Raw genomic sequence first — 23945 nt, forward strand, 5'->3', positions numbered from 1 at the left:
TTTTTTTTTCAGGTAGCTATACAAAAAAAAAAAAATAAAAAGCTGTTCATATTTTTTTTTAATCTTAAAATTTTTTTTTCGCTTAATAAAAAAGCTAGTATTAGAATGTATGGCATATATATATTCCTATAATGTGAAACATTGAATTTATGTTTGCTTAATTATATTATCTTCACATTTTTTTTATAATAATATTTTAAAGTCTTTTTGATTTTCAATATAAATTAACTTATTTTATTTAAACCATTTAATTGTCAACTTGTTATTTTCTTGTTTTTATAAACAGTATATAGGCTGCACACAATTATTATTTTATTTTCACAGTTGTTGTTATATATGCATATATAATCTATATTTATATAGTATATAAATATTTTATTTTTTATGCATATATGCACACTTAGAAGGTTAAAGGATTAGGGCTCATATAATAAAAAAAATGGTGATTACTTTCTTAAAATATTTCCGGTTTATACTATTTATTTATTTGTTTTTTTTTTTAATTTAATGTCTTAACTCTTAATACGATTGTCTTTGGTAAATGAATAAAAAATAAAAAAGCATACAGCTCTTACAATCTTGTGCACATACTATTTTATGTTATATACACAATTTTGATTATCTCTAATTTTGTGAATAAAATGAGTATATATTTTTTTAGGATATCCAAAAATAGAATTTAAATATCAACATGTTTTATATTGTCTTTTTTAAAAAATACATATAATAGACAAGATTAATAACGAATTAAAAAAAATACATGGCAAAATAGGATATTGATAGTGAAAAAAAATATTTCCTTAAAACAACATGAGCTGGTGTGGAATATTTAAAATTGTGAAAGCATAGTAAATATTTTTCAAACTATCCAAAACAAGGTAAAAGAGGTATATTAAAAATAATTTCATATTCTTTACTTATGCCCAAAATGAATGCCAATGTGTATATCGATGATAAAGACAATGTAAGTAAAAATGATCAAAATGTAGAAATAATATATAGACAAATAAAGAATAATATAAATAGCGATTTTAAAAAGGAAAATATAGACAAGGATGAGTCAAACAAAATAAAACAACATCTTGTAAATGAATTGCATAATATCAAAAATAATCTATTTAGCAATTCACCTTTTTCTAATTATATACATTTTTATGAAATTTATAATAACTTAAAATATATAGTAAAATATGAAAGAAAGAAGAATGCAAAAGAACTATTTTCTGTATACTCAACTAGGAAAAAATATATTTGTTATTTAATTTATTTGATTCTTTTATTATTAAATATATGCTTATTATTTCGTTTACAAACTGTGATTAAATTTCCTTTTTGGTATAATTACTATTATTTTTATGAAATTAATTTCCATGTATTTTTCACATTTTTTGTATTAGCTTATTGCGTATTCAATGCTTATTTATTTATTTTTACATACAAAGAGTTAGTCTATCATATTAACATTATGTGTATAATTATTATACAGACATTATATAATATATATATAAAGGAAAAGAATAAAGAAATATATAGAAACACTGAAATGTTAATAGAAGGGTGCAACCGAATATTTACCAATTTAGATAAAAATTTTCCTAATATTATCTTATTACGCACTGATCATATTTTTAATAAATTTACAAATATATTTAAATACATAAGCAAAAGGGATTATGAATATGAAACTTTATATTCCAAATATGAAGACACAACTATAAAAATAGATGAAACAAAAGGGATCACAAGCCCATGGAACAATCTATCATCTGATGAAACAGATCAAGATAGTGAATATAAAAATAAAAATAAAAAAAAGAAAAAAAAACACACTGTAGTGATAAATATAAAAAATCCAGAAGTTTATAAAAAATTAATTAACGAATCGATCAACGAGCAAATACCTGGTTATAATAACAATGGTAACAGCAATAAAAAAAGTATTTACAACATATTTGGAAATTCTATTTATTCAAACATTTACGACATAAATATATACATGAGACATAGAAAAAATTATATACACTCATTAATAATCAGTAAATGTAAAGAAAAAATAAATTATATACAATTTATATTTTATTTTATGCCCTATGTAATTAATCTATTTATTAATGTCTTCACAATTATTTATATATTATTTTCAGTTTATTATTATAATAATATGATACCTTTAGCACCACCTTATGAATTATCAAAATTGCATATTTTCAATATATTAAATTATAGAGGAATCTATTATATATTATTTATATTTTTTCTTAATTTCTTTTTCTTTTTATACTCTTTATTTCTTTATAAGTTAAATACTACATATTTTTTCCTTCGTCAAATATACAAGCAATGCAAATATGAATCTACATATTATTGTGAGCATATTATGAATGAAATATATGAGAAGTATATTTTTTCAGAAATTATCAAAACCATTTTTGATAAAAATAAAAAAAATTCTGTGCAATATAAAAATAATAAAAAAGAAAGACATTTCCCAAGTGTGAAAAAAGTAACAACCCATATCGATAATAATAATCATAACAGTGCACCACAAAATGGAGTTATAGATAAAGACATTATCAACTCAAATGATATAACAAATTATTTTCGAGCTAATATGAAAAATAATGAAACTACACATGATGGAATCCATATTAAATTTAATGAAATATATTCAGATGACACTAATAAAATATTTCAAAAAGAAAAAAAAAATGAGAAAGACGTGTCTAGTTGTATCAGATGTTTTTCGACCAGCTAGCTTACTATCCCCCAATTTTATATTAACAACATATTTATAACAATTTTTTTATTCATATTGCATATATTGAACGAGTTATGACATCATTTTGAATAGGGCACTTTATCCAAAAGCTCAACAAAATACATAACACATACATGTATATAAAATTGTATAGCCTTTAAGATGGATTTTTTCATCTTCCTATAATATAATTCGTAGGGAATAATCAATCACCAGTTAAAATATAATTTGCTTTGAATAAATAGGCAGCCCCTAAAGAATGCAATGACATAAAGCGATCATATTTGTATTTGCTTAATTTATATTTCACACACTCTAGTAACTACTCTGCAAAAGGTATATATTTTTTTCTATAAATACTAAGATTGTTGGGAAGATGAGAAGGAAAGCCAAAACACAGTGTGATTATGTACTTTTTATCTGTTTCAGAATAAGTATTATATATATTTCCTAATTTTTCAATCGCATTATGATCATATATATGTTGAATTTTTTTATATCTGTTTTTTAATTTTTCATTATTATTAATACTATAACCACATAGATCTAAATTTTGATTTTCTTTTCCTTTGGTTATTAAATATCGTTCCCACATTATATGCATAGTAAATCTTGAAAAAATATTTCCGACAAATATGCTTGAATTAGCACAAATCCATTGCTCAATTATTGCTACTTGTCCTTCATGATAATTATCTTTATTTTCATAAAAGTAAAAAAAATGTTTAAACTGTTTAAAATGCTTATTAATAATGTATTGAACAGATTTTTTTTCATCTGTTGAGATAAAAATTTTGTCCTTGCTGTTCATAAACATAATATATAATAATTTAAAAATAGCTAGCTGCACACTTGGTACATCATAGCTAGTAATTTTTTTAAAATCAGTATATCGTAAATGACAACTAATATAATTATTACTTTTTAATATTTCTTTAATGTAATTATTTCCATTATATATTAATCTTTCATTAAATAATAATATGTCTTCTACATTATTTTCAAATAGTTCATTTTGAAATGGCACAAGTATAACTGTCCCATTTTTAATTAAGATTGAGTTTATATTATGTATATAAAATAATTTATGGACAACGGAATTTACAAAATAGCTAGTAACAATATAATCACCATAACATATAACATTTTTCCCTTTAATATTTGTACAATCTCCTGAATATGTTACTGAATATTTATAATCACAATTATTACAAACAGTCTTAAATTTATAATCTTCTATAGGGCATTTATCAAATGGTAAACCATGATAGTATTTTGTTTTTGATGCTTGCGAATTTAATAAATACTTAAAGGAAATAATAAAGTCAGTTACGTCTCCATATAATTTTTTATACTCACTAAATTCAATTATAGGTATTACATTTTTAATTATATTTGTATTTAAAAATATATCCCATTGCAAATTAGCATGCCTTTTATTTGCCCAGTGACTTAGGTAGCACCATGGGGGAAGCACTAGGTAATATATGTACTCCTTGTCTTGCTTATTTAGTTGGTATATTACTAGAGACATTCTATATAGGACTTCCTTTTGTAGCTGCAAAAATAGGGAGTATCACAATGTGGGATATATATTGTATACATTTGTTCATCGTTGTAAGCATATAGACAGTTAATGAAATGAAATAATAAATGAAACTATACAATTTATTGCATCCTTGAATTGTCTTTTATTTTTCCTTAGCCATACATTAAATCCTTCACCGATATTTACATCATATAAAAGATATTTCTTTTTTTTTAAAAAATAAAAATTATCACTTAAGTATATATCATTTTTATTGCATATAAGGGAAGATGTTTTTGTATATACGTCTGTTAATACAATTATTAAAGAACATAAGCAAAGTGAAATTAAATTATATGTCATATTTTTCATTATGATAAATTGGTACTCAAAATAGCGAAATTAACAAAATAAAAGAATAGCGTTAATAAATGGGAATAATATTAGTATATCATATTTTTTTTATTTCTTATTATAATTTCTTAATTTAGTCTAAGCAATTTTTAAAATAATAACAAAAGTTATATATATTTGTTTAATAGATCAAAAAAAAGTAATAAATACAAGATAGCAATAAAACAAAAATTACACAAAATAAGCAATGTAAAATCTTTTTTCTTAAAGTAATTCATTTATACTAACAAAAAAAATTATTATCATCCTATACATATTCAATGCTTACTACATTTGTAAAGTAGCATAGCTAAGCATTGATGTGTATACTTCAAGCAAGTTTATGTAAAAATGGCTTGCAGATTTCCATTTATTCATATTAATATTTTCAAATTATTTATTATATTTTGTTTATTTGCATTTAAATTATTTTCAGTTTTAATATTTTTTAATTGATTTTTCACAATTTTTTAATTAATATCTCACACTTTTTTTACATATAATCTTCTTCATTGAAATCGTCGTCATCATCGAACTGCTTTCTTCTTCTGATCTATAAATTGTGAATGAACATATGCAACGGTGTATTAGTTAGTGTTATATATATATATATTATATACTTATACATGGTTATATTGAAACATTTTTGAGTTTAGATTAAGGGACTTACTTCAACGACGGGCTCCTTTTTGTTCATTCTCCCACTTACTTGCTATAATTAATAAAAAAAATATGAATATACAATAAATAAACTATATAAATGTCAAAAATAAAAACTTGTTTTATTCTATTTTATTTATCAGTGTAAGAAAATGAAACTATATATATTTGTGTTAATATTCAAACCTCTATAAGTTTGATCAGCTGATCTTCGTCAATTTTTTTATGCAATAAGCCCATTTGGCTATTCTATAAATAACAATAAATTTGTCAACCATTATAAAACATTTTTTAATAATTAAAACAAAATTAAATTTGTAAATTTGTAAATTGATATAATAATAATAGGAAAACTGATCAATGACCAGTGTCTATTGTAATAAAAATAAAATAAATAAAAGAGACATATTTTTGTTTTACTCGTATAATTATGTCCTCTATTCTTCTGGCATTTTCCTCCTTAACTATGGCTATCCTTGATACTATAAAAAAAATATTTATGCATATTTAAATAATAAATTCCAAATATATATTTTTATAATGCACATTATTTAGTGGGCTGGTAAAGAAGTAGTAGTAACGGTTTAATAAGATGCGTGTTTATTATTTTAAAAACTTTCATACATCGAGCATGGGCATCTGGCGTTAGCAAAGATTTTAAGATAATCCTCTTTTGCTCCAATAGTTCCCTATTTAATCATCAAAAAATGTTAATACATATTATATAGGGGTGTAAAATTGTATGTAAAAAAATATGTAGATATCCAATTGAGTATTAAAATGGTGTAGGAAAATATATATTAGTTATACTCTTGCTTTTGTTTGAGTTCGAGGTCCTTTTTTGCTTTCTACAAAAATAATTTAAAAATATTTTTATTAAATAGCTGTAGACATAGCATAACACACATGGCTGTTAATAAGAATGCTTAAAGAGAATATGAAAAGTTTTACATTATCTATATTTTGCCTCGATAGTTCTAATAATTTGGAGTTCACTTCAGCTTTTTCAATATTCATTCTGATGGTTTATGATGTAGAATTGTGTATGTATATATAATATTTACAGATTTTTTAATTATAAATAACAACGGAACATATAGCAACTAGTTTTCCACCAAAAATGATGGGGAACAAATCATTTCTTTCTTAATTACGTAAAAATTTTAAGTTTTATTTAATTAGGGAAGTATATTTAAAACAAAGACGACATAAAATGATATGCATAATGATGTAACTATTAATTTGAGATTACATATACTATATAAAATGATTCTATTTTTCTTCTTAATATATATACACCATGTTTTATATAAACAAAATATTATACTTTTCTATAAATTAATATGAGAAAACGAATTCATAAAATATGTTTAATTAATTTTTTTTTATCTTTACTATTTTTTTAGTTAATTATTTTTTTTTTTTAATACTCTCACGACGTTCATTTAAGTAAGTCCCTTCTACTTACATTAATTTATTTCCAAAAAAATGTATATTAAGGTACAAACTCGTAAAAAATTGTAAAACTATTGGAATATATATCATTCGCAATATTTAATAAAATATGTAGCCATAATTATATGCACGTATTATACACTATAATATAATACCGTATACATTTATGAGAGTAATAAAAATTATATAATAATGCATATATATATTTTTTCTTAAAATTTGCCTTAAAAAATGTAACTAAGCTTTATGGGGAATCAATACGCATTTAGTTGAATATAATAGTAAAAAAAATGAAATACATAAATTAAAATAATAATAATAAAAAAACAAAAGTAATAAACAAAAACTGTAAATTAAAACCAAATATATATTGAAAAGAAAACCTTGTTAAATTTTAATTTAATATCTTAATTGTTTTTTTTTTAAATAAGGAAATACGGTTTTATAAAAATATTGTCAAATTACTCCTTAATAAAAAACACATTATTCTTTAGTCATCCATTATATTGTATAAGTATATATATATAAGGGAAAAAAAACAATGACACATTAATACATTCTTAATTATATGCATATTTATAATATATACATGCATTATCATATATATATATTAATAAGTTTTGCATTTCTTCGTGTAGATTTATATGTTTCTCTTTTTTTATTATACTTGTTTGCTTGCCAGTTTTAATTTTATAAATCATTATCTTTATACTTTGAAAATTTTGGCAATTAAACATTACCTTTTTACATACATTTGAAGAGGTAATAAAAAAAGTGATAAATCTTCACTTCAAAATGCGATATATTTAACAGCTTATTGAGTTCATAAAAAAAAACAAAATATAACAAGGCAACTATAAATAAGAATTTTTATAAATATAGCATACGCCTATTTACACACACAATTATTTTCCCGATTTATGTCCGTATAATTTTGATAAAAAATATTAATTTTTTTTACACGGATAACGGAAACAAAGACAAATTATGGGGGTACCTACCTTCTACAAATGGCTAGTAACTAGGTATCCAAAAATCGCGAAAGCGGTATATGAAACTAGGGACAGTGATGTATATATAAGAAGAGCTAGAATAAATGAAAATGGTGAGTCATATAAAGTATACGATTTAGGGGCATATGTTAATAATACCGATGAAAATCATTGTTCTGACAATGTAAATGGCTATTTTGATAATATGTATTTAGATATGAATGGTATAATCCATTTATGTTCACATGGTGATGGTAGTAAAAAAGCAAAATCAGATGAAGAAATATTTCTTAATATATTTTTATATATAGAAAGATTATTTGATATAATTGAGCCCCAAAAACTTTTATATATGGCTATTGATGGTGTTGCTCCAAAAGCTAAAATGAATCAACAACGAAGTAGAAGATTTAAATCTATATTAGCATCAGAAATTGAAAAAAGAGCATATATAGAACTTCGAAATAAATTTTTATCTGAAAATAGAAATGTTCCTGATGAATATAATCATTGGGATAGTAATATTATAACACCAGGTACACAATTTATGCATGAATTATCTATTGCTTTAAAATATTTTATCGAACATAAAATTACTAATGATGAGAAATGGAAAAAAATAGTTGTTATATTTTCTGATGCGAATGTATGTGGTGAAGGGGAACATAAAATTTATAATTTTATAAAATCTCAAAGAGCACAAAAAGGATATGATCCTAATACTAGGCATGTAATACATGGAATGGATGCTGATCTAATTATGCTTTCATTAGCTAGCCATGAACCCTATTTTTATATTTTAAGAGAAATAATTAACTTAGATCAAAAAGAGGACGATAAACCTCAGGTTAAAGATAAATATGTTGGAGTATTTAAAGGAAAGGGTGATCTACAATATTGCACTAAGTTTATGAAAAGCAACAATAGTACTACTACCGATGGAACCAATAATAAAGGAAAGAAAAAAAATTGTAACAAATATAACGATCGAAATTATGCTAACATAAATATGAGTTCTACATGCTCAATTAATTATGAAAATTGGAATGAATTACAAATTTTAGATTTAACTATTTTGAGAGAATATTTATATAAAGATTTCTTTTTCGATACAAAATATAACTTAGAAAGATGTATTGATGATTTTATATTTATTTGCTTTTTATGTGGAAATGATTTTTTACCTCATTTGCCTTCAATATCTATAGCATCAGGAAGTATAGATCAATTAATTTTATTATATCAGAAGGTGCTGCCAGTTTTAGGTGATTATCTTATTAATGAAGGTTCAATGAATTTTCAAGCCTTTACTAAATATATATCATTTATTGCTGAAGTAGAAAGAGAAACATTTGTTTCACAATATGACTTTAAAAAAAAACGAGAAAAAAGAGAATTACAAAAAGATGCATTTAAACGGCCCAAATGTCAAGATGAAGGGAAAAAAAATGGCTCAATGCCTCAACCACGAAATGGCAGAACACAACATGATCAAAATTCTCAAAAAAATAATATAGATAATGATAATAATACTTCGAATCCAAATGAGCAACCATCTTATGAGCTAAACACAAATCCGACTATATCAAAAAAAGCCATGTATGAAAACAAAATTCAAAGTATGCAACCTATACGAAACTTTAAATTCAAAGAAAAGAAAGGAGAGAAGAGTATCAATTTTCTTGTTCGATCTTCATCTTCAACAACTATAGAAACAGGAGCAAATGGTAATATGCCAATTTCAGAGAACAACAAAATGTTACATGAAGACAAGAATGAAGGTAATATGAATGATAGTGCCATCGTAAATCAAGAAATTTCCAACAACATTTTTGATGATGATCAAATTGATAATATACATAATATAGATAACAATTTAGATGGTGGTGAAAATAATGAATCTCAAATTGAGGAAGCCTTAAATGGCAATCCTGACGATGCAATATCCGAAGAAGAGTCACCAGAAATGAAAAAATTAAATGATATAATTGAATTCAATTTATTATTAAAAGAAGCTATTAAAAAAGCAAATGAATGTGAAAATCCAAAAGAGGATGTCGAACTAGGAGCAGATGATGATCCAAATGATTTAAGAGCCAGATATTATAGATCTAAATTTCATTTAGATGAAACTGATAATGTTGATGAATTTGTTAAAGAAGTTGTTTATAAATATATTGAAGGTTTGGCATGGGTATTATGTTATTATTTCCAAGCATGTCCTATGTGGCATTGGTATTATCCTTATTATTATGCTCCTTTATCTTCGGATTTACTTATTAAAGATATAAGCATATCCTTTGAAGAAGATGAACCACTATTACCTTTTGAGCAATTATTGTGTGTTCTACCATCAAATTCTAGTCACTGTTTACCTAAAATGTATAGAGAACTTATGCTAAAAAATGAATCACCAATTGTTGATTTTTATCCTAAAACATTTAAAGAAGAAGAAAACGGCAAAAAATTTAAATACCAATGGATTGTTTTATTGCCATTTGTTGAAAAGGAAAGAATCATTAGATTTGCAAGAGATCTAGATGATACATTAACAGATGAAGAAAAAAAAAGAAATCGAAGAGGATTAAATAAAATATATATGAGTTCAACACATATACTTTCAAAAAAAATTACTACTTCAATGAGAACATACATAAAAGAAATAAAAGACAAGGAAAAAAATGTGGAAGAGATAGAAAATCATAATGCAGAAACCAATGAGCACAAAAAAGATGAAGATGGAGCAGACACAACTGAATCAAAGGATAAAAAAAATGTATATGAAGTATTTTTTAAAAATATGAATCTAAAAATACCAATAGATAATAAAGAAAATATTAATTTATTTGGATATCTAAATTGTAAACATGAAGATAGTGATGTAAATATTCTTAAAAAAATATTCCGATTTTCATCCAATTTCTCAACTACTTGTAATAGTGCATTTTTTATTCAACCAGAATATAAAAAACATAAGTCTGCAATATTACCAAATCATGTTATACCAAAAAGAGTATTGACAGTATTAGATATAAATAATGAAGAAAGAAAACTTAGATTTAATGCACCCGCTGCTAAAAGAATGATCTTAAATAGTTTAAGTACAAACCATCCAGAAATATATTCATATCCAAAACACAGAAACATGAAAAATTCAAATTTATACCCAGATCACCATAACCAAAATAGATATCCATATGATCACATGTCAGGTAATAATCAAAATTATGGAAATTTTAATCCTAAGGACTATAATTATGTTCATAACCCTCGTAATTATGATTCTTATTCAAATTCATCAAAAAATCAATCACATCACTACAATCAAAACCATCCAAATTACAATAATAATTACCCTCCATTATCGCACAATAAAAATGCCCCCTTATATGGTAACAATCTCCATTCATATGATAATAAAAATGATAGTGATTATAATATGCACAATGGAAACCGTAATATTCAAAATGCTCACATTTATCATAGTAATGCAAGAAATAATCACAATAATTATGGGGGACAAAGAAATACCTACAATAAAGATCCAGCACATCATGATGGATCATACAATAATTCTTATAACCCAAATCATGGCAATAATTACGGAAAACATAGAAATGATAAACCCTCTTCAAGCCATTTATACAATTCTGGTGGTAATTACCATGGTAGTTATAAAAATAACAATTATAACTCTGGAGGAAACAATTACAATAATTATAGCCACCATAATAATGATTCACCTCATCATTCAAGGAATTCCTCTAGATATAACGATGGAAATTCACGTGCAGAACCTAAAAAAACACATTACTATAACAGATCTATGCCATATAAAGATAAGGAACATTAAATAGTGTTTAAAGAAGGATATACTTTTTTGCCCCTTTTTTCTCACTTTCGATCACAATTTTTTTTTAATTATACATGCAATTATTGTTTCATCGGTGGAAACAGTGATTTCCTCCATTATTTACATTCGAGTTTAATTGTAATCATAGATTTTTAATTCTATAACAAATTATTTAAATTGTGGTCTTATATTTATTCGTTTCAATTTTATTTATTTTTTCCATTTTCCTTCCTTTTTTTCATTTTTTTTGTGGTGTTTAATTTTTTATTTCGTATAATTTTATATTCGCAATAGAAGACACTTCATTAAAAAAAATTAAAAAATATGTGCATAAAATAAAGGTTAGTTTTGGATATTATATATATAGTATATATATTCATATAGGCTTAAGAAAATAAATAAATCATTGAAAAACGCATGTATCTTCTTATGAGCATGCTCCCTACACTATAAGAATAGTCTTTAGACATTTCCCTTATATTATTTTGTGAGAAAAAGTTTAAATATAATTGTTAATCATTGAAAATGTGCCAATAGATAGCATATTTCCTTGTAACACCATTTTGTTATGTGTAAAACAAATGACTATTTTAAACATAAAAATTGTTTTCATAAATAACACCATTAATATAAACCTTTATATAAATATATTTGATAGGATTAAAAGGAATAATAAAATTCGTAATAAATAAATAAATATGTATATATATGTAAGCTTTTTTATTCTTATATATTTTTAAGGGATATTAAAACATTTTGTTTAAAAATTAGTCATATACTATTGTGTGCACAGTTTTATTATATCAAAAAAATGGTGTATGGACAAAAAACCAAATTAGTAGTAAATAAAATTATGACTTTGTTCTACTCCTATATTAATCACCTCCAAAAACAACAATAATTCTATTACTTTATAGCCATATTTAATTATAGTATTTTTATGCACACACAAAAAAAAAATATATATATAGCTATATTAATGAACCATATTTTTATGAACAAAAAAAAAAAAAAAAAAAAAGTTGCTGTATCTACACATTTTAACCTGTATTTTTTTCAAATTTTATGAACAAAATAGAGAAAAGGAATAATTCTATTTGTATTTCCATTTTTTTTTTTTGGTTATTTCTTGTTTAGTATTATAATAACATGTACACACAACACATAAAAAAATGCACACCTATATAAAAAAAAATATATATATACCTATAAAATATATACTTGCATAAATATATGATTATATAAATGTGTAAATATATTATAGACTGTTTATTTTAAAGCACATTGTTTGTCTAAATTAAATAAACATTGAATTGTAGATATTTATCATTAGCTATTTATAATAACATTTTACAGAAATATGCAGCAAATATTATTGCGTTTGCAATTTACAAATACTCCTAAACATTCGAATTTTTAATACTGTGTTTTATTTTTATTATTTTAGGCTTTGTTTCGTTTTGTACCTTTCTATTTATATTTATTAATACTACTTTATGTTATATTTTTTTTTTCTTTACTATGTCAATCCTATTTTAACAACATATTTTTTTACGTTGTATACCATTGTGAATAATCTTCTTATATTTTTTTAAACCTTATTTCTAAAAAGATTAGTTTTTAGTGAAATAATTTAATGCACACATATACATAAAACGAAAAGAATATACAGCTTTCCTTTTATTGGAATTGTATGGTATATTTTCAATTATTTTGCCAAAAAATACATACATATATATATATGTTTATGCATCATATGTATGTTGAAAATGGAAATAATAGGCGCAAAACCGAGTGTAAATTTTAATTTTTTTGATGAAGAAGCACAAAACAATGATAATTTAAATTATTTAGAGAATACTAATAATTATGATAAAAGGGAAGATCAGGATTATTGTTATTCAAATAGAAGAATGTTTTTAGATAAAAACAGTGAAAATAGAAGGAAAGAATCACCTAGTAAAAAACCAGGTTTATGTGTAGATGAAATTTGTACATGCGGCTTTCATAAATGTCCTAAAATAATAAAGCCTCTACCTTTCGAAGGTGAAAGCAATTATAGAAGCGAATTCGGGCCCAAACCATTACCTGAATTACCGCCAAGAATAGAAAACAAACCTCATAAATCATTGCCTTTTGAGGGAGAAAGTAACTATAGAAGCGAATTTGGTCCTAAACCATTACCTGAATTGCCACCAAGGGTTGAAACAAAATTAGTGAAGTCGTTGCCTTTTGAAGGAGAAAGCTGTTATCGAAGTGAGTTTGGACCAAAGCCATTACCCGAGTTACCACCAAGAGTTGTAACCAAATTAGTGAAATCGTTGCCTTTTGAAGGAGAAAGCTACTATCGAAGTGAATTTGGACCTAAGCCATTACCAGAAATACAACCAAGAGTAGAACATAAACCTCATAAAACATTACCTTTTGAAGGAGAAAGTAACTATAGAAGTGAATTTGGCCCTAAACCATTGCCTGAGCTTCCACCAAGAGTTGAAACAAAATTAGTAAAATCATTACCATTTGAAGGAGAAAGTCATTATAGAAGTGAGTTTGGACCAAAACCATTACCAGAAATACAACCAAGAATAGAAAACAAACCTCCTAAATCATTGCCTTTTGAGGGAGAAAGTAATTATAGAAGCGAATTTGGTCCTAAACCATTACCTGAATTACCACCAAGAGTTGAAAATAAACCTCATAAGACATTACCTTTTGAAGGGGAAAGCAACTATAGGTCTGAATATGTAAGAAAAGTTATTCCTATTTGTCCAGTAAATTTATTGCCTAAATACCCTACACCTACTTATCCATCTGAGCATGTATTTTGGGATGATGTAAAACAAACATGGTATTAAAAAAAATAAATATATGAACAAGATAATAATACCATTGCAAAATTACAATGAAATCCATTACTTATTTGTGCAGAGATATTTGAATACATAGATGTAGTAATATATATGCATATATGGCTGTAAGCATGTTCTGGCAAATTAAACTATTTATGATAAATATTCATTACATGCATGTATAAAATTTTAGCCACAATAAATTGTTTTTCTTTAAAAAAAAATTCCTTTGTTTATAATTGTTATCTAATAAATTTTTGCCTTTTATTTTTTTAAATCGCTACTGTCTAATCTATAATATTCCACTATTTTAGAATTCAATATATATAATAGTAAAGACATAAATATTTTACTATTCCTTCCATTTTTCTCATTATATATGCATATATAGTTGTTATCGAAATTTAATAAAAAGGAAACGCTAAAAAATACTCACATGCAAATTAAGTTGATTATAATGAATAGGAAATCGATTGAATGATTTGTGCATAAATTAAAATAGAAAGCCATATTACTTCCACAAAATGATGCGGCTCATATTTCATTTCTTATTATTCTTATAATACACTTTAGTTGTGTTTTTATTATTTTTTCCAAGTATATATATCCAATTAAGCTTATGTATATTTATCGAAAAGGAAAAGATACAAATAAAACATATTTAGCGTATCTTCTTGCGCATATTCATAAAGTTTGTGAAACTGTTTATAAAAATATCATACAAATAAAATGTAAGTTGAAATAAATAAATTAATAAATTATTTGTGACTATATATGATCGTATGCATATGCAACAAACAGAAAGATATACGTGTGCAAGGAGAATACATAATGAGTTCTCCTTAAAAATGTAAAAACAAACTTGTTATAAGCAAAGAATATATATTTTTAAAATACATAAAAACATGTGAAAATATTAACCAAACAATGCCATATAAAAGTAAAACTATGAATGAGTATATATGATCCAATTTGTGAGTCAATAAGCCTTTATATATGGGCGTGTTTTTTGTATTCCCATTTTCATAGGGAAGTACCCTTCTTTGTTCTATGCCAAGACAAATAATATGAATATTATGAACAATATCTTTCAAAATTAACTATAATTCTTGGTTCGAATAATCAAAACCAAAGTTTTCCTTTATAAATTTCTCTACAGGCTCCATGTCATCTCTTGATCTAAGTTTTTTAAGGAGAATGTTTAATTTTGTAACCATTTCAATTACTTCATTTATTGATAGCTCATTCATCTGTTTAGAAACATCTCTTAAAACTTCTAAAAATAATAATTCTTTTGATTCATATGATGAAATATCATGCGAATTTGTAATTAAGCCATAAAGAAGGAATTCATATATAATATAATTAGAATCATTTGTATTTAAATATAACTTAAAAAAATCTATAAGTGGTGTAAACAAATGTTTAAATTTTGATTTTTCATATTCATTAAATAACATAGTATTAAATATACTTTTTAATGTATCTAAAGTATATTTATAATTATCGCTACTTATATGACTTGAATTTGTAAAGGATTTTATAATTGAATCCAAAGAATCATTTACATTTTTTTTAATTTCGGCATTATTATCAAATCCAAATTCATTAATAGTAGAAAAATAGTTATTTAAAAGTAATTTATATTTTTCATATAATTCTTTATTCGTTTTTAATGTCTTTTTTATTTCTTTTAACATACGGCTAATTTCAGTCTCATAAGAAGATGCATATTCATTTGAAATAAAACGTTTATATTGTTCTTCTGGTGGGTTCATCTTTATTTTAGGATTTAATGCCATGATATAAAATGGAGATTTTTTCATTTTATTATAAATATATACATTCTCATCATTTTCATATACATTGGGTGTTTTCCCTTTTACGCTACTAGAACTTTTATAAGTAGTGAAAAGATTATGTTCGAAAACTCTGGAAAAATCTGCCTCTCCTATAAAATTATAATATTGAAAAATGGCATTCTTCATTTTGTGGTTTATGTTGTCCATTAAAATAACAAGTGTTGAAGAATCTAAATATGGGTATATATAATATAACAAAGCAATTGGATATTTATTGGTTATAATTAAAATATCTATAACTTTATTATTTTTATTTTGATATATTTTAGTAATTAAATCCAATGTTTCATATATATCTTCTTTATTTGGGGCATTACTAATACTGTTTTTTCTATTATTATTGCTCGTAGATATATCATCTTGTTCTTTACAATAAAATTCTATTCCTTTTAATTTCAATAAACATCGATTTTTTTTATAAAGAAAGAAATTTTTGCATGTTTCGAAATCTTCTTCTATATGTATAACATTTTCTGCTGTTTCTAAAATTAATGGTGCAATACTATTTAATCCAACTTGTAAAATAAATGGATCATTCCCTGTGTATTTTTTAATAATATTTTTTATTGTGACAATAAATTCCTTATTTTCTGAATCCCATGTATGTTCTAATACTTTCTCAATAAAATCCTTATCATACGAATTAAAATTATTCAATTCCAACTTCTTTAACCAACCTATATGTTTGCAAAAAAAAAAGTTAGTTACATATGTCTAATTGGCATAACTTTCTTTAAAACGTAAAACATGGGTACTATATATCCTTTATGAATGGCATAAAATATGAAACATAAACTATTTATCTAACTGTCTAGACATATACAAACATACCTTTGAATAATTTGATGTTTGGAAAAGAATCCGCAATGCCATTTAAAATATCTGATGCTTTACAGGTGGCATTAAATAAGAAACTGCTTTCTTTTATTTGAATGAAATCGCTAACATTATTCTTGTCAAGTAATAAATATCTATTATCTTAGAGAAGTAAGCAAAAAAAAAATAAACAAAATGAATGATGGGACAGGAATCGGTTGCAAATACTTAAAAATTTTGACGTAAACTTGTATCATTAAATAAACAACAATGGGGTCTCTCTTTTTTCCCTTTAGATTTTTTTTCATTTTTAAAATTTACCATTTTGATAATTTGGAATATCCAAATTTTCTTTAACTATTTTTGATTCATTGAAAACGGAAGAACATATTATTAAGACGCACAACAGGAGATCTTTATACATCTTTCGAAACAACATAATTTATTTTTTTTTAAAAAAAACATTCATATTTTGTGTAAATTTTCAGCAAGTATAATAAAATACCACGAGAAATGATATCAACGGATAGTAAAATAATATTTACCTAAAACAATACTATTCTTATCATATTTTTAAAAAAAAATTTAGTGATTGTATATTTGTGTGTGTACAAGACTTTATATATACTTTTCCATTACCCAATATATATTATAAACTCATTTATTACTATAATGGTTTTTGTTAATAATTAAGGGCATTTAAAAAAAATAAATTACAATTTTTATATTATAAAAAAATATAAATAATGATAATATATTTTCCAATATAATTATATATATATTATATATTTATTTTGTGCATTATATATTTTGTATATAATTTTATTTCTTGGAAATATTTTTTGTGTGTGTACTTAGGGGTATATGCAAATATATACATAAGCCAAATAATGAATAAATTTAATAACAAATAATTTCTATTTTTAACACTTTAAGAAACAATAAAAATATTAATCTTAAGCAATAATGGGAAAGTTCGCAATTTATTATACAAGATAAGCATTTTATTCAAATGTATTTCATTTTTTTTTTTTGATATTGAAATGATTATTGTCTATGATATATTTTTTCTCCATCATTTCGTAATATATAAAAATACATATTTTATAATATTGGTTTAAGTAGGAATTCGTTATATATGATTAAAAATCGTGAAAGGTAAATTCTGTAATAAGACCAAATCGTCAGCTATAAATATTTCACATTTTTATGTGAATATCATAAGCATATTAATATTATATTTATTGTTATTGTAATAGGGAAGACAAAGACCTTAATTTGTAGTACTTTACATTTATCATTATTTTATTTATTATTTATATAAAAGCTATTTTTAATTTTACGAATAATATGGGATTAAATTTACATTCTATATATTAAGCAAACATTGTAGATATATTCCAATTTTTTTTAACACTATTAAACCTTTATATATACTTTGGCATTTCAATTTACATTTAATTTTTTCACCTTTACAATGCTTCCTATTTTAAACACTAAATAATATTCTTTATGTTTAAATATTTCATTTTGAAATATATATAGAGAGAACTTATAAATATATAACTTAATATGTATATAATTTTAATTATATAATTTTATAGAAAATTATAAAATAAATAAACAAGTGAATATATAGAATATTTATTTTTTTTGCAATACCCTTGGATATATATGCAATAATTTTTCCCCTTAAATTTTGACCGCCAATATATTAATACGCATATATATATTTATTTATTTAAATCTATAAATTAATAATGTTATTATTATATGCGCATTAAAAAATATTTAAACTATTTATACGCAATTTAAAGTTTTATAAGCGTTTTCATTTTTAATTAGCTTTTTTAAATGATTGAAGGCATAAAAAAAAAATAATATATAATTCAGTTGAATTTATATAAGCTCAAGCAAGCATGTTTCTTATAAAATAAAAATTAAAGCATTCTTGTATGCTGTTTTTATAGAATAATAAATTATACATAAAAAATTATTAACTGTTATATATTTATAAATTATATTTATACAAGCATATTACATAAATGCGTTTATTTAACTATTTTTCGAAATATATTTTGTAATAAGTTTTACATACCGAATTTTTTATTGATATATCTAAAGAGTATTACAAATAAGGTAACATCAAAAGTTTGAATTTATAATAACTGGATATTAACTAAATGCAAAAATATATACCTTCTATATATTATGTTAATATTTTATAATCAGTTGTCCATTTTGCATTTTTTTCGAATTTTCACCCATACAAATTGATGAAATTTATAAGAGAACCCTAGATATCCTTACATATTTTTACTATTATTGAATAGTTTATATATTTTCTATACATACGCATATATATATACACGACTTTTATATATGTTTTGTATATTTCATTCAAGCGACGCTTATTTCAAATGATGCTAACCCTTTTTTTGTGCATGCATATTTATATATAAGGAAATATACATAGTATATTGACTATTTACACATACCAATAATATAGCTTATATATATTTATAGTCATTGATGCAAAACCCGTATTACTCGCAGGGCGCATCCTGTACAACATTGCTTTAGTGGAAATTATATGGTAGACATTTTTTTTTTAACTTAATTAAACTTCTTATTTTTTCATAAATAGTACCTATATATCATAACAATATTATATATTGACAATTACTACTGTGTATTGCAAATTTTTTGCATTTTATTATATGTGTATTACATATATATTACACATATTTTCATTTATCTTTAATTGATTTATATCATATTATATAAATTTTGTAAATCATTTTATATAGTGCAATATAATTTATGGTTCATATTTATGCTTTAATAATTTTTATAATTTATACTGCATTATATTGTAATTTTTCCATGTTATTTTATTTCATGGTTGTTTTTTTATAAAAAATTTTATTTTCGCAAATACATTTCTCTATATAATAAAATAGTTATATTGTTATTCACACAAATCCACATTTTTGACATAAAATATATTTATGAGTGTGAATAATTAATAAATGCGAAATTTCATAAATAATTATTTTAATGGAATCAAAATTTTAAGTATATATGCATTACATGCATTATATATAATACGCATTAATATACGTTAATACATTTTAATATACTTTTTTGTGCGTGTTTTCCATATTTAGTCATTCATTTATCCAATACATATAAAAGGATAATATAAATTCAGTATATAGTAATTAAACTGAGTTGAATATAGACCGATAGTTGAAATTTAAGCAACGTATTGTATCTGTATTTACGTATAATTTATTGTTATATATATATATATATATATATATATATATATATATATATATATATCTATACCAACTTTTAAGCATTTTTGATGTTATTTATCTTAATATATAAATAGCCCCTTTCGATAGTTACATAATATAGTTATTATTTCCTTTTTGTGGAAAATATAATAGCTACAAATCGAAGGAATTCAAAATTGAACATATTGTTTATTTACCTTACGTAGGTATACATGTATAGTTGTATACGTATGTGCTAAGTATAGACTAAATTTTTTAATAGTATATTGTTTTATATATATTTTAAATTAATTCTTTTAATATTTTTACCGTATAGATATGTGTGGATATAATAGATAAGTAGTTTCACATATATTTGATGTATTATCCATACCGTAGCTCACCATTTTGTACATTATTTTCACGTATGATTACACAAATTTTTATTTCGATATCCCTTTAATCCGTTAAGTTAACTTTATAAGTAATAAGGATGATAAATGGTCGAAAAAATAAAAATATAAAAACCAAAAACTATGTAATAAATGTTAATTGCTATACATGGATAAATAACAACCATGGATTATTCGATTATGAAAGTGACAATTTTTATAAAAAATGTTTTAAAATAAAATGTTTATATAATTATTATTATATATTAAAAGATGATATAAATGTGGAGGTAAAAAATGAAGAAGAAATAAGTAAAATATCGTTAAGTAATACAAATTTAAAAGTAATATGTAAAATCAAATATACAAATAATAATTATCAATTAATTCCATGTATTGAAAATATATATGACGAAAGAAATGATAATAAAAATAATGCTGAAGAAAACGAATCAAATGAACATAATGAAGCAAATAAATTCTGGATTATTGTTAAGTATTTAAAAAATAAAACATCAATATTACATGAAAATGATATAATAAAACTAGGAAGAGTTAAATTAAAAGTTAAAAAAATTATAACAAATATTCAGCAAGAAAAAGAATATAATAAATCCATCTCACCATTTGATGAAGATGAATGTGAAACAGCTGCACCTGAATTAGAACACTTTTCAAGAATTAATAATGATGGAATACTTGAAGGTGGGATGGCAGATGTAAATATTATGTCTAACCATTTTGTAAGTGCAACTATTAATAAAAATATACAATTTCCTGATAGTAATACTCCAGACAAAGATATCTGTATTAAATGTGGTGCACTAAATGATAATTCAGATGGTAATTCATATGCTTTATATAATGACATGAATGACTCTGAAGGTAATGAACTTGATAATAACAACAGTAGCAATAGTCTCGTTCGTTCAGAAAATTATTCTCTATATTGTGATGAAAATAATAAAGCTAATGAAAGTGATAAAAGAGAAGATAACATAGATATATCTGATCCTAATTATATGCTTAAAAATCATGTCCCAAATGAACTAGCAACTAATACAGGAGGGGCCCCTAAAAATAACACACAAAAAAAAGTAAATATAATAACTGAAAAAAATGATATTCCCTCTAAATTATTAGACTCTGATTATTCATATGACAATTTTTACTTGAATACAAAAAACAATGATAATAACAATACAGTTTTAAACAAATCTGATGATAAAAATTATTCAATTCATTTAAAAGATATAAAAAATGAGAATAATTGTGACTGCAATAATGTAAATAATAAAGAAAAAGAAAATTCAAAAGCAGTTAAATTTAGTAACATCGAACAAAATCAAGATTTTGAAAATGATAGAAATAAACCTAATGAGGACACAAAAAATGAAAATATTGATGAAGTTGCTAAGCCCGATTTTATTAACTATACTTCTAATATGCTTGAAAAAGATATTGATGATAGTATATATGGCAATGATGATGATGATTATAGTATTTACGACTATAACATGAATAGCAAAAATTCTGTAAACGACAATATAGGAAATAACCAAACTGATAATGATGTAAATTTGTGTAAAAGCAATTTACAAGGAAATGGAAATAATAATATATTCGATAATACAATAGATAAAATGAAAGAGGCAATGAAAAATTCATCATATAATTCATCAAATATAAATACAATAAATTGTGGAATACCAAGTTTGTATAATTGTAGAATATGTTTATGTGAATATGAAAATGAAGATAACCCTTTAATATCACCATGTAAATGTAAAGGTTCAATGAAATATATACATTTAAATTGTTTACGTACATGGATGAAAGGACGATTAAATGTAAGAAGTGATGGTGAATCTACTGTTTCCTTTTTTTGGAAACAATTAAATTGTGAATTATGTAAATTTCCATATCCAACATATATATCTATACAAAATAAAACTTTAGAATTATATGAAATACCTAAACCAGAATTACCATATATGATTATAGAATTATTAAACGATAAAAGTAAAGGCTTTTATATTGTTAGTTTATCTAATGCAAAATCTGCTCGTATGGGAAGAGGGCATGATAGTGATATTCGTGTAAATGATATATCTGTTTCGAGATTTCATGCACTTATTAAATTTTTCAATGGAAATTTTTATATTGAAGATTGTAAAAGTAAATTTGGTACATTAATCCAAATTAGAAGACCTGTTTTTTTTAATATTCGAAGAAGTAAATTTATAGCTTTACAAATCGGAAGAACTGTAATGTATATATATATGAAAAGAAAAAATTGGATGTTTTTGCCTGTTTGTTTAAAACTTCCAAGAACTAAGGATGATGATGTAAGTGCTTTAGATAACTTTTCTTCAAAGTTACTTGTAGATAATAGTTTAAATATTTCCAACAATAATTTTGAATACAGTTTGGTATATAACCCTAGTGAAAATGATCCAAGCGAAGGAGACCATCACGATCACAATGAAAATCGTAACGAAAATCGTAACCAGAACGATGTCAATCAGACTCATCCTCATAATTCACCTAATAATAGTAACAACATTGAAATAAACCTTAACAGTACTGGAAGTATTCATAATACTACAGTCAATGATATGCCAATAAATCATAGTAACGAAATAAAAGATCAGAATAATTGCAAAAATGACGAAAATAATAATTCACCTAACAAAAATAGTATGAATCGAAATAATTCAAAAAATTATTATTAAAATTATTTCGTTTTTTCTTTTTCGTTTTTTTTGTTCATTTAGTTGCATTTTCACTGACTTTATTCCCATTCCAATTTTTATTATGATTATTTGTTTTTTTTGTATGTATTGTTTTGTTTTGATACCCATAAATATAATGCAATTATAATCCTTTATATATACATATATAATATGTATATCTGTACATATTTCCTTATGTTTTCGTTTTCATAAAGTAGAACTTTTATAGAAAATGAACAATTATAAATAATGATAAAATAATTATATACATATATTTGAAGCATGTGATCGATTGTTTTTTTCGACACAAAATTTTATTCCTGTAAGAGTATTATACTTCGGGCGATATTCCTACATAAAATAAATTA

The 23945-nt window shown here is 23.5% G+C and overlaps 7 protein-coding genes across 7 annotated transcripts; 4 read left to right on the forward strand and 3 right to left on the reverse strand.

Annotated features, from left to right (window-relative positions):
• Nucleotides 1-919: 919 nt before the first annotated feature.
• Nucleotides 920-2755, forward strand: PCHAS_0810600 (conserved Plasmodium protein, unknown function; the record flags this gene model as incomplete). Its single annotated transcript, XM_016797834.1, has 1 exon — nucleotides 920-2755. The coding sequence occupies one exon, from the start codon at nucleotides 920-922 to the stop codon at nucleotides 2753-2755; it is 1836 nt and encodes a 611-aa protein (XP_016653749.1).
• A 325-nt stretch (nucleotides 2756-3080) lies between these two features.
• PCHAS_0810700 (GDP-fucose protein O-fucosyltransferase 2, putative) lies at nucleotides 3081-4658 on the reverse strand (the record flags this gene model as incomplete). Its single annotated transcript, XM_736719.2, has 2 exons — nucleotides 3081-4316; nucleotides 4470-4658. The coding sequence occupies 2 exons, from the start codon at nucleotides 4656-4658 to the stop codon at nucleotides 3081-3083; spliced, it is 1425 nt and encodes a 474-aa protein (XP_741812.2).
• A 514-nt stretch (nucleotides 4659-5172) lies between these two features.
• Nucleotides 5173-6356, reverse strand: PCHAS_0810800 (apoptosis-related protein, putative; the record flags this gene model as incomplete). Its single annotated transcript, XM_016797835.1, has 7 exons — nucleotides 5173-5232; nucleotides 5350-5391; nucleotides 5526-5588; nucleotides 5760-5821; nucleotides 5964-6028; nucleotides 6150-6187; nucleotides 6291-6356. The coding sequence occupies 7 exons, from the start codon at nucleotides 6354-6356 to the stop codon at nucleotides 5173-5175; spliced, it is 396 nt and encodes a 131-aa protein (XP_016653750.1).
• A 1425-nt stretch (nucleotides 6357-7781) lies between these two features.
• Nucleotides 7782-11639, forward strand: PCHAS_0810900 (exoribonuclease, putative; the record flags this gene model as incomplete). Its single annotated transcript, XM_737723.2, has 1 exon — nucleotides 7782-11639. One exon carries the CDS (start codon nucleotides 7782-7784, stop codon nucleotides 11637-11639), a length of 3858 nt encoding a protein of 1285 aa, XP_742816.2.
• A 1760-nt stretch (nucleotides 11640-13399) lies between these two features.
• PCHAS_0811000 (subpellicular microtubule protein 1, putative) lies at nucleotides 13400-14494 on the forward strand (the record flags this gene model as incomplete). The annotated part of the gene is made up of 1 exon (XM_737454.2): nucleotides 13400-14494. One exon carries the CDS (start codon nucleotides 13400-13402, stop codon nucleotides 14492-14494), a length of 1095 nt encoding a protein of 364 aa, XP_742547.2.
• A 1094-nt stretch (nucleotides 14495-15588) lies between these two features.
• On the reverse strand, nucleotides 15589-17590 carry PCHAS_0811100 (conserved protein, unknown function; the record flags this gene model as incomplete). Its single annotated transcript, XM_016797837.1, has 3 exons — nucleotides 15589-17027; nucleotides 17182-17328; nucleotides 17488-17590. 3 exons carry the CDS (start codon nucleotides 17588-17590, stop codon nucleotides 15589-15591), a joined length of 1689 nt encoding a protein of 562 aa, XP_016653751.1.
• Nucleotides 17591-20943: 3353 nt separating this feature from the next.
• On the forward strand, nucleotides 20944-23577 carry PCHAS_0811200 (FHA domain protein, putative; the record flags this gene model as incomplete). Its single annotated transcript, XM_734264.2, has 1 exon — nucleotides 20944-23577. One exon carries the CDS (start codon nucleotides 20944-20946, stop codon nucleotides 23575-23577), a length of 2634 nt encoding a protein of 877 aa, XP_739357.2.
• Nucleotides 23578-23945: the final 368 nt, after the last annotated feature.

The sequence above is a fragment of the Plasmodium chabaudi genome, assembly GCF_900002335.3.
Source record: "Plasmodium chabaudi chabaudi strain AS genome assembly, chromosome: 8".
Lineage (NCBI taxonomy): Eukaryota > Apicomplexa > Aconoidasida > Haemosporida > Plasmodiidae > Plasmodium > Plasmodium chabaudi.